This window comes from Bos javanicus, chromosome 4, assembly GCF_032452875.1.
Source record: "Bos javanicus breed banteng chromosome 4, ARS-OSU_banteng_1.0, whole genome shotgun sequence".
Taxonomy (NCBI): Eukaryota; Metazoa; Chordata; class Mammalia; order Artiodactyla; family Bovidae; genus Bos; species Bos javanicus.
The window spans coordinates 5929979-5943914 of record NC_083871.1 but is presented as its reverse complement, the minus strand read 5'-3'; the positions used below and the strand labels follow the sequence as shown (position 1 = coordinate 5943914).

Here is a 13936-nt window from a genome sequence, read left to right as displayed (position 1 = left end):
TACGGTGATCCTAGACACCAACTTCCAAATTACAGACACTAAGTCAGCATCTTCCAAGGGACTCGGGCAGCCATGAAGCCCTGCTGCCAGCCCACAGAGGGAGCCCAGGCTGGCCCACTTGGTGGCAGGGGTGGGGACACACAGCCCCCAGGTCCCCAGGAACTCTGAGTTTAGCTGCTACACACTCAGCTTAATAAGTCACAAGCTGAGAGGAAGCCACGGTGCACATCTTTACTCGGAACCCTCCCAGCCTGGTGTGACTGGCAGTTGTGCCTTTAAAACTCACCTTCGAAGCTCCCTTTGTGGAGCAATAGAGGCCGGATCTCCGCAAACACACATACAGCTTCTTCCACGATTTCCTTCCCAGCTCCTTCACGTGCAAAAACCCTTGAATCTCAGGACAACTACTGGAGTTTAAAAAATTCTGTTGAAGAGCAAATTTTAAAAGTCAGATAATACTGACGTGAAATTATGAGGACATACTATGAGCATCATTGACACTGGAACATTTTATGAATTGCCAAAATACTCTTTTTGTGTTAAACTGAGTGCTTTCAAATATTTTTCCTTTCAAAAGTCTTAAAATTCCCATCTAAATTGGTGGTGCCTAAAATATAATTCGTGTTTAAACACACGAGCAAATAGATCTTTTTAACACTGAAAAACAGAAGTCATAAATCTCCTAATAAGACCATATATTTAAGCATCCTGCCCTTTATTCTATTTTTCCTTAAAAATCCCAGTCTGATCCCCAGAGCTGGGGCAACAGAAGTGCCAGAAGCACTGATCAGGAGCACGTGGGCTGGGAGAAACCATCTGGCCGTCACTTTGACCACATGTCCCCTGGTGAAAGCTGTGTATCCTGTGTCTGTCCGTCTCCTGAAACAAACACCCTGGTGACAGCCCACTGTCCCCATTAACTGCACCCACTGGCAGCACCTCTTTCTTTGGTAAAGAGGGCAGGAGCCAGGTCTGGGGTGACCCTTGTGGGTCCCCTCCACTGACTGAGACAGACATTTCTCCTCCTGCAGGTGGGACAGGCCAGCTGAGCAGGTCCTAGGGCCTCCAGGCAGTGCTTCTGGGGTCTCCAGAGATCACTGTACCCGCTCACCAAGCACCAAGTCATCTCAAATCAGGCAACTAAGATGCAGGAAATCATTTGCCCCTCATTGTGCATAAACCAGGATAACTAAGTATTGACAACTCTAGCCCAGAGCAGACAGATGCTCTGGTGGGAGGGCCCAGGACAGAACACGGAGGCTCTCAGCTTCCAGAGGCAGAAGAAATAAAGCAGGAAAGGGAGGACTCAGGGAAGAATTCTATAGGAACTACATTCTAGTACTTTCTCTTATATTTGGTGCCACCTAGAGAGTGCTGGTTGCGTTAGTGAATTGTTTATTCTCTCACTTAACACGCTATTAAGAGATACGTTTTTAGGGGTGCAGAGGAATATTCTGACCTCCTAGAAGAGCATGAGTCAGCAGTAAGTGTGGAGAGGTAGCTGGTGGCCCCCTCCATCGGTGGGGGAGGGAAAGGCCAGGTTTAACTTGGAACAGACTTTAGGAAGTGAGGAGACAATGAAGATAGGTATGTTGGTTTTTTTAGAGTATAAGAAGTAACTTTTTAGAGCAACCTAATCAGTTTTGGGGAGAAGGCAATTGCACCTCACTCCAGTACTCTTGCCCGGAAAATCCCATGGATGGAGAAGCCTGGTAGGCTGCAGTCCATGGGGTCGCTAAGAGTCAGACATGACTGAGCAACTTCACTTTCACTTTTCACTTTCATGCACTGGAGAAGGAAATGGCAACCCACTCCAGTGTTCTTGCCTGGAGAATCCCATGGACGGAGAAGCCTGGTGGGCTGCAGTCCATGGGGTCGCACAGAGTCGGACACGACTGAAGCGACGCAGCAACAGCAACAGCAACAGCAATCAGTTTTGGGGGCTTCCCAAGTGGTGCTAGTGATAAAGAACACAACTGCCAAAGCAGGAGACTTAAGAGATGCAAGTTCGATCCCTGGGTCAGGAAGATCCCCTGGAGGAGGGCATGGCAACCCACTCCAGTATTCTGCCTGGAGAATCTCATGAACAGAGGAGCCTAGTGGGCTACAGTCCATGGGGTCGCAAACAGCTGGACAGGACTGAGCGACTTAGTATGCATGCATGGATCAGTTTTTACTATGGACGGACCCAATCCTTCTGTAGCGATTTCCAGGGCCTTGTGCTTGGAGATGAGGGGGTGGTACTCGCAGGGAACATGGGAGCTACAGCTTCTCTACCCCACTCTCCTGCTCTGATGGCCTCTGTCAGTTTATCCTGTTTCTAAGTGCTTGTTTTGAGGGAGCCTGGCTGTGTGCGTGCTAAGTCACTTCAGTTGTGCCCAGCTCTGCGACCTCGTGGACTGTAGCCTGCCAGGCTCCTCTGCCCATGGGATTGTCCAGCAAGAATACTGGAGTGGGTTGCCCGGCCCTCCTCTAGGGGATCTTCCCCAACCAGGGATCGAACCTGAGTCTCTTATGTCTCCGGCATTGGCAGGTGGGTTCTTTACCAGTAGCGCCATCTGGGTGCCTGGCTATACACAGCTTTCCCAAGTAAACGTTTATTCCTGGATACTCTAAGTTCCAACAGGAGCCAAGGCTCATATTTGTGAGGGTGAGCTCAACTGATCCAAGTTTCTACCAGGCCCCTGGGACAGCCCGAGAGCACCTGTGCAAAAACCCCAGCAGAAGCCTCTTCCTGCCCAGTACCTGCAGAAGCTGGGTGTGACTGCCGTTGGACTGCTGGCACCACGTAACCATCTGTTCTGGGAAGAAATTCTAGGATGTGGAAAAAAAAGATGATAAAGGTTAGCTTCCAAGTGGGGAAAACATACAGATATGCCAGTACTAAAAACATCCCTATAGGCACGATTACGGACAATCTGTATTTAAATGATGGTCCTTTTAATTTATCACACAGTGGAAACATGGACTTCAAAAAGCCTGCATCTTCTGTTAAATGCAGGATCAAGTTTGAAGTCTGTGATGCCCTCTCTGGCCCATGCCTCACAGTGCACCCGGGCAGAGGACTACCCCGCTCCCTAACTCAAAGACACAGGCGGGTGCACAAGACAAAGAACTCTTGACACCAGGACATGAGCATGGGGATGTGAAGAGCATGGGCATGTGAACAGCATGGGCATGTGAAGAGCATGGGGATGTGAAGAGCACAGGGATGTGAAGAAGCCTTTTCTGGTGCATTATCCAAAAGCAGTTAGCAAATCTCTTCTTTTCAATAAAAAAGCAGCTACATTATCAGGACCAGAAGTAGGCATTGGGACTTCTCCCCCCAGCTACCGCTGCTGTGACTCAGGATTGGGGCTCACGCCATGGCAGGTATGAGGTTCCCCATCCTGACATCCCACAAGGCAAGGGCCCCAGCTCCCCAAAATAGAAAACTCCAAGAAACTAGCTCAATATACCTGGATGTTGATGTCTCTACTGCTTCTTCCCCAAATAATCCCAAAACAATATATGCTACTTGCTGAGAGTAATGAGTTTTTATTTTATTAAGTATTTGACCAAGTTGCTCCAGTTGAACTAAGAACTTCCAAAGTAACTGAGGAAGCCCACCCCAGCTCTCTCTCTCCATTTAGAGACTGACCTCCTCACCCACTGTTACTTTTGGGAAAAGGAGATGGTTACTTTGGTCAGAACAAAGGCATGCAATTACGTATCAGAGAGACAGTGTTGAGCCAGTATTGCTGGTTTAACTAGCAACACTGATTCTCAAACCATCTGCCTCCCAGTACATCTCAGTCAGTTATTTTGTGATCAGCTACAATGAAACTCAAGTAGTTTATACTTGCAATATTTCCAGAGTTCCAAACCCCAAATCCAAAGGGATAAAACTCACCATGGGATTTTTGAAAAACTCATATTTTGCATAATTCTTCCTGAATAAAAATTTACTTTCACTTGCCATGGTGCTCTCCACCTGGACTACCAGCTCATGGTCTTCCAAGCAGCGCTCTGCAGGAGAAAGTATTGTCGGAGATGAGACAGGCAGAACCTTCCAGGCAGCCTTGCAAACAAATACAAAACCCGACTTTTCCATTCTTTAAGCATCCTGGCGAAGATGAGATTGAGAGCTAAACTAAATTGAAATCTCACTTTAATGCGTTCAGTTCAGTCGCTCAGTCATGTCCCACTCTTTGCGACGCCATGAATCACAGCACGCCAGGCCTCCCTGTCCATCACCATCTCCCGGAGTTCACTCAAACTCACGTCCATTGAGTTGGTGATGCCATCCAGCCATCTCATCCTCTGTCGTCCCCTTCTCCTCCTGCCCCCAATCCCTCCCAGCATCGTTATCAAGCGCTAAGAGGTCTTAGGACTCAGAGTATGAGGAACTCAGGTCAGTCTTTGCTTTTGCATACTTCTTTTCAATTTGGCATCAACAAAGCTTAAGGAGAGAGTCAATAAAGACTCTCCATAGGATTTCCCTAGTGGTCCAGAGGTTGAGACTTTACAATGCAGGGGACGTGGGTTCGATCCCTGGTCAGAGAACTAAGATCCCACACGTGTGGGGCAACTAAGACCCATGTTCCACAACTAAGACCCAGCACAGCCAAATAAAAACTGTCTTTAAAAAGGACTCTTTGTAAATGGTTTTGCCTTTAAATTAAGAAATGTCAACTCTTGAAAAGAACAGGGAGTCTAACAACTGGGAAAACACCCAAAGACAGAGCGGGGGAGCTCTGAGCATGGAGGATGCACAGGTGGGAGGATAGAGGGAAGCAGGCAGGGTATGGCTTTGATTGTATGAAACTCAGCCGCCCGGGGTGAACACGGGGCAGGGAAGCGACCAGCAGGCAACCTGTCCCCGTACCTGGCTGAGCGCCAGAGCCCACGCTAACCACACGCATCCTGGAGCCACTCTCACAGCTGGACCGGGTTGTTGGGAAGGACACGTACACTGCACAGCCCTTGTGCAAGCATGCACACACACACTCCTCAGCACAGGACTTGGCCGTGCCTCCAACCTGGGGTAGGCTCTCCCTCATAGCCTGAACACTCTGGTTCCATGGGGAGCACAAGAAACCACTCTGCTCTACGGCTGGCACCCACCACGTGTCCACACGCAGCCTGCTGACGGGGTGGCGGGGAACCAACCTCATTCGCTACTGCGATAAATAACCAGAGGGAACCCAGGGCAGCTTCGAGTGTGAACCGAGGCCAAAATGGTAGAGAAGTAGCTACTATGAAATTGACCCAAAAGGGCCGTGTCAGCCTTTCCCAGCCCTCACCTCCTTTTACATTGCCAGCCGGGAAGCCCCAGAAAGTCTCATCTTCAAGGAAGGATGAAGTGGAGGGTGACAGCATTCCGAGTCAAAGGCATCTCAGAACGTGGGAGAATTCCTGTCCATGAAGGACATGGTCACCAGGGCACTGGTCTGAGCCGGCTATGATGGCATGCAGAGCACACTCAGTCTTGGTGTGATATCAGGGCAGGATTCCCTGGTAGAGACATACTCAAAGCCTGAATTTCCTCCCCCTGATGGACAGAAAGCTCGGGCACCTCAGTATGGGCCAGACCAGGCACTGCCAGTGACCCAACGACAGGCCCCAGATGTGAGGGGAACTGGCCAGCAATTCAGGAACCACACGCACTGCCTGCGGTCTCCCCAGGACAGAAGAGAAGAACCAGGGGCAGCCGGAGTACGCTTAAAACAGCTCCATCTGCCACCAAGACAGGGGTCAACAAATAGAATAAAATAAAAATAGCCACCACCACCAACAAAATAGGAATTAGCACATGTCTTCCATTTAAAACAAACTCATGACTTTCCTGAATATTTTAATTCAGAGAAAAATATTTCTGTAGTTATGGGGGGAAAACAACTACAACCCAATAGCCTATTGATGGTTGGTTTATAGAATTAAGGTTTATTCACCAGATAAAATATGGAGAAGGAAATGGCAACTCACTCTAGTATTCTTGCCTGGAGAATTCCATGGACAGAGGAGTCCACGGGGTTGCAAAGAGTTGGACATGACTGAGTGACTAACACACACACATAACAGGTAGAATAAGGAAAAATAAAAGAGCAGGCAGCAATGACCTGGTCCTCCGGATAGGAGCTGCCAGCTGCGTGGGGCACCCAGACGCCACGTCCCAGGCGGGCTCCTCTCCTCCCGGCCCAGCGGCCCTGGGAGAGCCACTGCAACAGCATAAGCAGACTGTCAAGGGTCCCAGCAGCAGATGCTTCTCTGCCCAGGGTCACTCTGCTGACTCCACCCGGCCCAGACACAGAAACAACCTACCTGTCCACGGACAGAGGATGGACAAAGAAGATGTGGCGCACATATTCAGTGGAAGACCACTCAGCCGTAAAATGAAGTAATGCCCCTTGCAGAAGCACGGATGGACCCGAGACTGCCATATCGAGGGGAGTAAGTCAGGAATAGAAGGACAGACACCATACGCTGTCACTTCTACATGGAGTCTAAAATATGACACAAATGCACAAGTCTACCAAACAGAGACAGACTCCCAGACACAGAGAGCAGACCTGTGGTTGCCAGGGGGAGGGACTGGGGGAGGGAAGGACTGGGAGGTTGGAATTAGCAGATGCAAACTGTGACATGCAGGATGGGTGAACAAGGTCCTACCATACACCACAGGCCTGCGACAAACCAGAATGGAAAACAATACAAAAAAATATATATGTGTGTGTAGAAGTGAGTCACTTTGCTGTACAGCACAAATTAATACAATACTGTAAATCAACTAAACTTCAATTAAAAAAAAAAAAAAGCCTATTTTACTTATGTGGCCATGCAGTGGACACAGGACTCCTCTGCAGAAACCCGGACAGCCCCAGCGGGTGGGGTGGGGCTGGCAGACCCAGTGCCGAGCCCACAGCACTAGGAGGTGTCAGCATCCCCCTTTGCTGACCCCCGCAGCCCCTCAGTACCAGCACAGCCCACATGGCACAGATCAGAGCACTGAACAGTTGCCCGGGGCGTTGCCTGGCTATGCGGAACTGTGAGAAGCAAAACATCCCCCCAGAAGACATCCTGCTGCCTAGATCTGCCCAACAAGCAGCTTCCTACTAGGTGTATCCTTTAGTGGGGAAAGGGTGTCATTTGGTGCCGTGAGATGTAACAGACACAGAGATAGAGACGAGGATCAGCCTGCAAAGGCACCTGTGAGCACCAGGCCGAGGGTGGGCAGCTGCTTCTCCCACGACCGCTGTCTGCATGTGCAGATGTCGGGGTCTGGATGCGCTGGGCCCTCCAAAGGGCGGCTGCTGTACCCTTCTCATTTGACCAGGAACAAACCCAAATCAGGAAACAGGGGACACAGTCACCTAAGACCACTGACCACTCAGGGCTCTGCCCCAGCTTTTAAGCCAAAGTGCCACAGGACCAGCACTGTAGGAGCCGACAGCAGCACCGGAGGGGCGTCATACCTGGCTGTGGCAACAAGTCCAGGTCAGGGGGAGGGTGGGGAGGGCCCCACCAGCCAGAGATGCTGCCCACTCATGCCGGCAGCTGCCCTGTCCCTGTGCCTCTGTGAGCACGATGCTGTGCTGAGGGTACCCTCAGAGGCTGGAGACCTCGCACATATGCATGGTCTCTGACTAATGGAAAGGAAGTAACTGTCCCACATCTCCTAAATCATCACTCGTTTCTGAACGTGAAGAAGCTTAGTGCTGTTAAGGTTATCATAGCTTAGCTGCAAAGACTGGAACAGTAATTGTGGTTGGAAATCCTCAAATTCTGAGGCTACACATTGACTCCACCACTTGCCTGAGGGATCTGCACGCATCATCTCCCTTTGGCCTGAGCCACCAGCCTTGTACATATGCAGGTTCCAAGAGCATTCCCAACACACACTTGACAAGAGTGTGACCTTTTGCAGGGAGAGTCAGTGACCGGGGAGATGGGGCTGGAGGCTCTGCCCTGAGAATGGTTGGGGGAGAGGCGGCAGATGCATGCGCTGGGGGTCCTGGGAACACCAGGAGAGAACACCCCATGCAAGGGGAGTTATGCCGAAACACCCAGGCTGCTCTGAAAGGTGTTCCCGCAATCCTGCCCCGTGGAAAGCTTGAAACAGGCTGCCGGACCTTCCTCTTCCCACTACCGGGCGTCTGACCATTAAACACTGGTGGATAAATGGAAAGAATAGGACTTTCACCTAAAGAACAACAGATCAGAAAGAAAACGATAGGCTTCGATCACACAGAGAAGAACAGGCAGGGCAGACACAGGGATGGGAATGGATAAGCTCTTTGCGGACAGTGGGAGGTTTCCCCTGATGCTGCCGGACTTGGTGTGTCTAAGCCTGCAGAACCATCTACAGAACCTAGGCATTAGGACCATAGGCCTGCTCACTGCTCACGAAAAAGGAGCCAGTGGGAGAAAGTGAGAAGGAACCTTCTGAGGGGACTTGTTGTGTCTGTAATTCAGCTCACTGACTTCTTTTTGTCAAACAGGATCCAAATATTCTTTGTCATTTTTATGATTTTACTTGCTCCTCTCCTTCTTTGTTCCCCCTTTTTACTTGGTTATAATGAACTGTTGTTCCCTAAAGGGGAGTATGTCAATCCATCTGTGAATCAGACAAAGAATAAAGAATGAAACTTATGAGTATCACATCCCTGAGACTACTGTGTATGTGCATTTCATTTCTTATTCCCTCAGAATAAATTTTCTTCATGTGATGAATCATGTCCCAAGTTTTAACATACATCATGTCTCTACCATATGATGTTACAGAAACCAGGTTCTACGAAAAGAAATACTTGAATAAAAATTTCTCAAGCAGTCCTTGTGTGTGACAATGTTCTTGTATCTGCGTCCACTGCATGTATTCTCTGTGTACAGTGACAGTCACGTATTAGAATGTCTGCTGAAAATGCTTTCATAGTTCCTTGTCAATTAAAAGCGGCTAGACTCTTGAATAGTCTTTCAACGATATTCATTTTTTTTGGATCTAATTATGCAGATACAGATGGTGACTGCAGCCATGAAATTAAAAGACACTTACTCCTTGGAAGGAAAGTTATGACCAACCTAGATAGCATATTCAAAAGCAGAGACATTACTTTGCCAACAAAGGTCCGTCTAGTCAAGGCTATGGTTTTTCCTGTGGTCATGTATGGATGTGAGAGTTGGACTGTGAAGAAGGCTGAGCACCGAAGAACTGATGCTTTTGAACTGTGGTGTTGGAGAAGACTCTTGAGAGTCCCTTGGACTGCAAAGAGATCCAACCAGTGTATTCTGAAGATCAGCCCTGGATTTCTTTGGAAGGAATGATGCTAAAGCTGAAACTCCAGTTCTTTGGCCACCTCATGCAAAGAGTTGACTCATTGGAAAAGACTCTGATGCTGGGAGGGATTGGGGGCAGGAGGAGAAGGGGACAACAGAGGATGAGATGGCTGGGTGGCATCACTGACTCGATGGACGTGAGTCTCAGTGAACTCCGGGAGTTGGTGATGGGCAGGGAGGCCTGGCGTGCTGTGATTCATGGGGTCGCAAAGAGTCGGACACGACTAAGCGACTGATCTGATCTGATCTGATGCAGATACATCTTTAAAATTAATTCTCTATGCATGTCTGTACACATGTATATGGATATATATGCACGTGTGTATATGCATATGTATAGATGTCCATATGTACATGTGTGTGCACGTGTGCGCACATACAAACTAGGGTTCTGACACTATCTAGGGCTCCGACACTATCTAGTTTCCAAATTGCTTGTGTGTCAGCAGATGCCTTGGGTGGCCCTATCAGATCACTAGGGCCCACTCACTGATGTCTCCCACCGGAGCTTCCCGTCAGTTGCTCTGCTGAGCACCGCTGAATGTACCCGGTAGAAGGTTGCTGGGGACAAAGGAAAAAGCCTCAGATGACACACAAGTGCACTGCACATCCGTAGCGACAGGAACGAAGTCAGAAGTTCTTAGTGCTTACTTTAAACCACACACCATCTGTCTGACAGCACAGGGGAGCCAGAACACGTGACCTCAAGCGATGCCAACTCAAATGTACCTTGTATTACGTAGGCTTAGATCATATAACATGAGTTGCACAAATGCCAGTTAGTGAAAGGAATATTCCAGACCTAGGTTTAATTTCAATTTATTAATTGTTCTAAAAGGTTATAAGAAAGACTTTCAACTATGGGAAGAAGTTTGCAAGCTGTGCAGTTTTTCTCTCCTTCAAGACATGGAAAGAAAATACAGCTGACTTACATACAGAAAATTCTGGTTTTAAATACTTGCCAATGATTTTAGAAGCACCATACAGTATCCAGCAAAAAATTAAATGAAAGTTTGAAAAGCTTCTTTGCCTGAAATAAGCCACCAAACAAACAAACCCCAAATTTTAGTAAGTTCTGTAAACAGTACACATTTCAAAATAATCTCTTGCTCTCTCAAATACCCACAGACACTGGGAAACTCAAACTTAGATGACACTGCCCCCTTGACTCCTGGGGGCCTCCCTGTGCCTTCCTGCAGGCTGTCACCACGGTTCCCTGACCCTGTCTGGTGAGGGAACGGCTCTGCAAAGCGATGCCAGAATCTTCCAGGGCACCTCTGGCTGACTCCCCAGAGCACAGGTGTGCAGCAAGCCCTGGGCCTCTCACAGCCAGTCCTCCTGCTGAACCAGAGGGACCCTGCTTCCTACTGTGTCTGATGCCTTGAGAATTACTGCTCCAAACATCCAAGAGCGAGATTCTGGAAGTACCCGAGGGGAGAGGGCCGCGAGTGAGGAAGGGGAGAGTTTAGAAGAAGAGAAGAAGCAGGAACACGGAAGCCACCTGCCCCACTGGCAGGGACACTGCAGTGACAGTCTGGCAGCTGCTGGTGCTGGCCTTCACCTGACAGCACCCTGAGTACCCACTGCTGCTCCCCCCCGGAGCTGCCCCCACCCAGACCTGTTCCCTACCCGGAGCTGCCCCTGCCCAGAACTGCCCCCACCCAGACCTGTTCCCTACCCAGACATGCTCCCCCTCCTGGAGCTGCCCCTGCCCAGACTGGCTCCCCACTCAGAGCTGCTGCCCCTCCTGGAGCTGCCCCCCCCTAGAGGTGCCCCCTCCTGGAGCTGCCCCTCTCCTGGAGCTGCTCCCCCACCTGGAGCTGCCCCCCACCCAGAGCTGCCCCAACCCAGACCTGCTCCCCACCTAATCCCAGGTGTGGGTGGTGCTCCACCAGCGCCCAGCTGTTGTCGTCCACACAGTGACTTCTGTAAACCAGCAGCTGGCACAGGTCCCTGGCTGTCATGTCTGCCAGAATCTCCACCACTTTGCTTGTCCCGTCTTCACTGAAGACTTTAACATCCTGCAACACAAGAAGGTGACACTTGCAGATGAACAACTTCGGGTCTTCAGAAAGAAACACCGATACAGCACACAACGGGAAAATTATAGATGACAGCGCTCCAACATGTATTACTGGTTTCCCAAGCAGCAGGTGACCACAGGCTGCACCCATCAACACTCCCCTCTCATCCCCCTGCGGATGCACAGGGCACACAGGATTCCAACACAGGCTCTGAAAACACCCAGGAGACCTCGGGGACGTATGGCCAAACCAGTGTACGAGCTGCTTTTCCATGATCTGTCTCGGGAAGTCACAGATTTCCTTTTAAGTGCTGCTGGTGGTCTTGGGGTTGGACAGTTTACAGCTGAACTGACTGTGAAAGCAACAGATGCCCCGCAGGAATTCCTCACTCTGGGTGACTCCAGCTGTTCTCCCTTTCAAGGGTCCCCAGTGCAGCAGGCAGCACCCACTGCCTCCTCCTGTCATTCCCTACCCGCCTCATGCTCACTGTAGCTCAGGAAGAAGATGAGAAAAGGAATATGAACACGCCGAAATTCAAACGACTGAAAAGGGCAGTCCTCAAACTCTTCGGCCCCTCCCCCTACAAAATTCCAAGCCAGCTTCGTTTTCCCAGCACTGTTCAAAGCCATGACCTTTGAGCAGCTCCCAGACAGGGGGATGGCCAAGCAGAAATCCAGAGGATCAAACATTTTCTCTGCCCCAGCTGCAAAATCAATAGGGGTGTAGCACTGAGAGGAAACACGAGACGCTCAGTAAAATCTTACCTCCACAGCATGGAAAAAGCAGTCAGAGGAACAAGAGGGCATTTTAAATCGAGACTGTGTCTTGAAGGGGAGTATGTCCCCAGCCTCTCCCACCGTCCCTGGCAGGCAGGACCCCCACTCCGGGCGCTGACCCACCGACAAGAGGCCCGGTGGGCAGGCTGTCTCTGGGCGGCAGGGCAGCTGCTACAAGGCTGCCTTCGGCTCAGTCCTCAAGCCACGCGGGGCAGACCAATCAGGGCCCTACCTGGGCCTGATGCAATCGCTCCCCTACTCGGTGCTCCTGCCCGAGCTGGAGGCGATGACAACAGGACAACAACACAAGGCTCAGACCAGTGCTCCAGCAAAACGCCCGCTCACTCCTCCCCACGGTCCTGACGCCCAGGCAGGATGCTTGGCCCGAGCATGTGTGTTCTCTGAACTCAGGCCTGGCTGCCAAATCTCTCAGCAACCTTGAGCCCGGCAAGGCATGCTATCACTTGCAAGTCTGGAGCTGGAGCTTTCTGTGGCCCCAGTGTCAGCTGGTCCTGAGGAGCTGGCTCCACGTCCTCTGTCCCCGCTCCAAGTCCTTTTTCTCGAGTTTTGATTAAATGCAGACTTGGAACATTTCTCTCCACTGCGAGGAGTCTCGCAGGATACGGTGAGTTGCTGAGATGAAGTCCACAGGGAGGGTGTGTTCCCCTGAGGACTGTCCACAGCAGACTTAGAGTCTCAGAGCCAGAGGGCAGGCAGGACCACCCCGGGGACTGAGCTGTCAGTGGGGCAGGGTCACTATTCCCACCACCTCTCCACCAGCCCTCCAACCTGGGGGCGGATCAGGACCCAGGAGCCTGCTTATAACTCACATTCATCTTAAACGAAACCCACTCCACGTCTTTTCTGGAATTGACGTTTCACTGAACGACAGTTCTACTTCTCCAAAACCAATTAAATATTCAAATACAGATAACATGACTGAGTTTATGAAAACAAAATGGAATTTTAACAAAGAAAACATGTCTCTGGTGTATAGGTAAAAACTTTGTAAGAACAAATACATTAATACAAAAGAAAAACAAACCTAGAAAAAGAATTCATACAACTGATATATATGCTAAATATAAGTACATGTATAATCATAAATATGTAAATCATAAATATATAAATCTTCCACAGCAGTGCATACATACAAATACCCAAATCAGCATGTTCCTAATTCTCCTTCTTTCCTAAGTTTCTAAGTGAACGTATCTGTGATTACAACGAATAATATCTTCCCTAGGAAATTTAAATTAGGCTGAAGTGTGTTTCCTGTCTCTCTCCAAGTCTTTTCCTGCCCAAATCAGCTATAGCAGCAGCTTTTAAATCTTCTTTTCAGTCCTACTGCACTTTCCTTTAAACTCTTTCTTCACTTCCCTTTGCTCCAAGACCATGCTCCCAGAGGTCTAAATATAGACCTAGTATTAAAATCTAAGATGTGCTTTGTCATGTGGCCACGTCCCCAGCTTTCAGATCCCCAGAGCTAGGGACCTGCTGGGGGTGGGGCAGGCGGGCTGCAGCCTGTGACACAGACAGACATGAGGGTCACAGGCTGCCAGGACAGGACCTCAGATCCCGTACTGTCAGCTCCGCCCCTGACACTGCGCCATGCAGTTATTGCTCCAAAGTCACCAGGGCCTGCTGACCAGATTAAACAGGCCCCAAGGCAGAAAGCCAAGGAAGCCACCAAACACACTCACAGTCTCACCCAGGGAGCCTGACAAGCTCGGGAGGAGAGTGTAACCAACACAGATACACAAAGGAAGGTGCTGTTGGAACTGCCAGCCTCTAAAGCCAGCAGCTCCAGAAGGGGCGTCT

The 13936-nt window shown here is 49.9% G+C and overlaps 1 protein-coding gene across 9 annotated transcripts in view; it reads right to left on the bottom strand.

The window, feature by feature from the left end:
- Positions 1 to 13936, bottom strand: part of GRB10 (growth factor receptor bound protein 10) — a 221075-nt gene that overhangs the window by 29351 nt on the left and 177788 nt on the right. For 8 of the 9 annotated variants that reach the window (XM_061413316.1, XM_061413318.1, XM_061413317.1 and 5 more), the window contains 4 exons: positions 11180 to 11336; positions 3893 to 4008; positions 2746 to 2814; positions 287 to 424 (listed from right to left, as the gene is read on the bottom strand). In XM_061413316.1, the coding sequence (XP_061269300.1) occupies positions 287 to 424; positions 2746 to 2814; positions 3893 to 4008; positions 11180 to 11336 (480 nt within the window). Of the gene's footprint in view, positions 1 to 286; positions 425 to 2745; positions 2815 to 3892; positions 4009 to 11179; positions 11337 to 12103; positions 12330 to 13936 lie in introns of those variants that run through there. The other variant, XM_061413320.1, reaches the window with a different exon arrangement.